This window comes from Chiloscyllium plagiosum, unplaced genomic scaffold (assembly GCF_004010195.1).
Source record: "Chiloscyllium plagiosum isolate BGI_BamShark_2017 unplaced genomic scaffold, ASM401019v2 scaf_76560, whole genome shotgun sequence".
Classification (NCBI taxonomy): Eukaryota; Metazoa; Chordata; class Chondrichthyes; order Orectolobiformes; family Hemiscylliidae; genus Chiloscyllium; species Chiloscyllium plagiosum.
The window spans coordinates 10,890-12,703 of NW_025207214.1; the positions used below are offsets into that span (position 1 = coordinate 10,890).

At 48.6% G+C, this 1,814-nt stretch overlaps 1 protein-coding gene across 1 annotated transcript; it reads left to right on the forward strand.

Moving 5' to 3' along the window:
- Positions 1–405: 405 nt before the first annotated feature.
- On the forward strand, positions 406–1,802 carry LOC122546589 (calpain-2 catalytic subunit-like; the record flags this gene model as incomplete). Its single annotated transcript, XM_043685272.1, has 2 exons — positions 406–551; positions 1,607–1,802. Coding segments are annotated over 2 exons (342 nt in total), but the record flags the coding sequence as incomplete, so codon positions are not given.
- Positions 1,803–1,814: the final 12 nt, after the last annotated feature.

Here is a 1,814-nt window from a genome sequence, read left to right on the forward strand (position 1 = left end):
CTTCCCCCCATATCCGTAATTGTGGGCCTCTCTCTCTCTCTCTCTCTCTCTCTCTCCCTCCCCCCCCTTTTCTCTCTCTCTCTCTCCCTCCCCCCCTTTTCTCTCTCTCTCCCCCCTTTCTCTCTCTCTCTCCCCTTTTTCTCTCTCTCCTTTTCTTTCTCTCTCCACATTTTACTCTGTCTCTCTCTTCCAACATTTCTCTCTCTCTCATCCACCCGCATTTTCTCACTGTCCTGATTCCCAGTGTCTGTCTGTCTCTCTCTCTCTGATTTCCCTGGAGTTGGGTCTGGTTCCCTCCGTGTTGGGGGTCGAGTTGGTGTGGGATGGCGACGGGATTGTGAGTGTCGGAGTCTGTGTACGGTTAATGCTGGGACAGTTATTAACTGGGAGTCCCGTTGACCATCTCTCTGTGCCCAGTTCTGGCAGTTTGGGGAGTGGGTGGACGTGGTGGTTGATGACCGATTACCCACCAAGGATGGAAAGCTGATGTTTGTCCACTCGGCCGAGAGAAATGAGTTCTGGAGCGCTCTCCTGGAGAAGGCCTACGCCAAGTGAGTGACTGATTCCTGCTCACACTCTCAGTTAATGGTGTGGTTGGGGAGGGTCACACTGAAATGGCAGGGTCTGGGAAAATAAAGATTTCTAATGAAATGAATATATGCTTCACTAAAGTGAACTGGGCAAATAGACTAGCAGGAATGTCGGGAAGCTAGCAATGGCAGACACTTAAGGAGGTCAAATACATCCCAGTAAGGAGGTTGTAGTAAGGTCTTTAGAGTAAAGGTCTGAGGAATAGTTACTTGACTCTGCTTTCTCTCCATAGATTCTGCCAGACCTGCTGAGCTCTTCTAGTGATTTCTGTTTCTGATTCTGATTGACAGCTTCCACAGTTGTTTTGGTTTCTATGTGGAGAGACAGTGATAGGTCCAACAAGGTGATAAAAAATTGGCAAATAGTGTGTAACGTAGGAGAACGTGAAATTGTTTTTTTTTTGGAAAGGAGACCAAAAGAAGAGACGATTATTTTACATTGAAACAAGTTGCAGGAAAGTAGCAACACAAAGGGACGTGGGGGTTGGGGGGAGCTTCTAATCTCATTGAAACAGATTGGATTCTACAAGGGCTGAGAGGATGGTTCCCCTCATGGGATAGTCTGGGACTAGAGGGCAGAGTGTCAGGATAAAGGGGCACCTCAATTATCCGAACGACATGGACGGGGAGTATTTTGTCGGACGGTTGAATGTTTGGTGAATTGAACACCAGACAACACAATTTAGCTGTGCATTGGGACCTTGTGATCTTGCTGGATAATCCAAAATTTGGATAATTGAGGTTCCTCTGGAAAGAGGCACCAGTTTAAAACTGAGATGGGAATTAATTTCTTCCCTGAGATGGATGTGACTCCTGGGAACTCCTTGTTGCAGAGAGCTGTGGGGACCGAGTCCTCATGGGGGTTTAAGGCTGAGAGAGACCCTTGTAGAGTCGGGGAATCAAGGGTCCCAGGGAAAGGGCATGAGGAATGTTGGGTCAGCTATTGAATGGTGAAGCAGGGTTGAGGGGCCGAATGGTCTGCTCCTGTTTATACTGATGGCTCGGCACTGTTCCAGGTTGAATGGGAGTTATGAAGCTCTGTCTGGAGGCTCAACCACGGAGGGTTTTGAAGATTTTACTGGTGGGGTTTCAGAATGGTATGAGCTGAAGTCTGCTCCTCAGAACCTGTTCCACATCATTCAGAAAGCTCTGCAACGCGGCTCCTTGATGGGCTGCTCCATCGACGTAAGTACGTTCCCCACCCCCAACCCTTACACCCCCCAC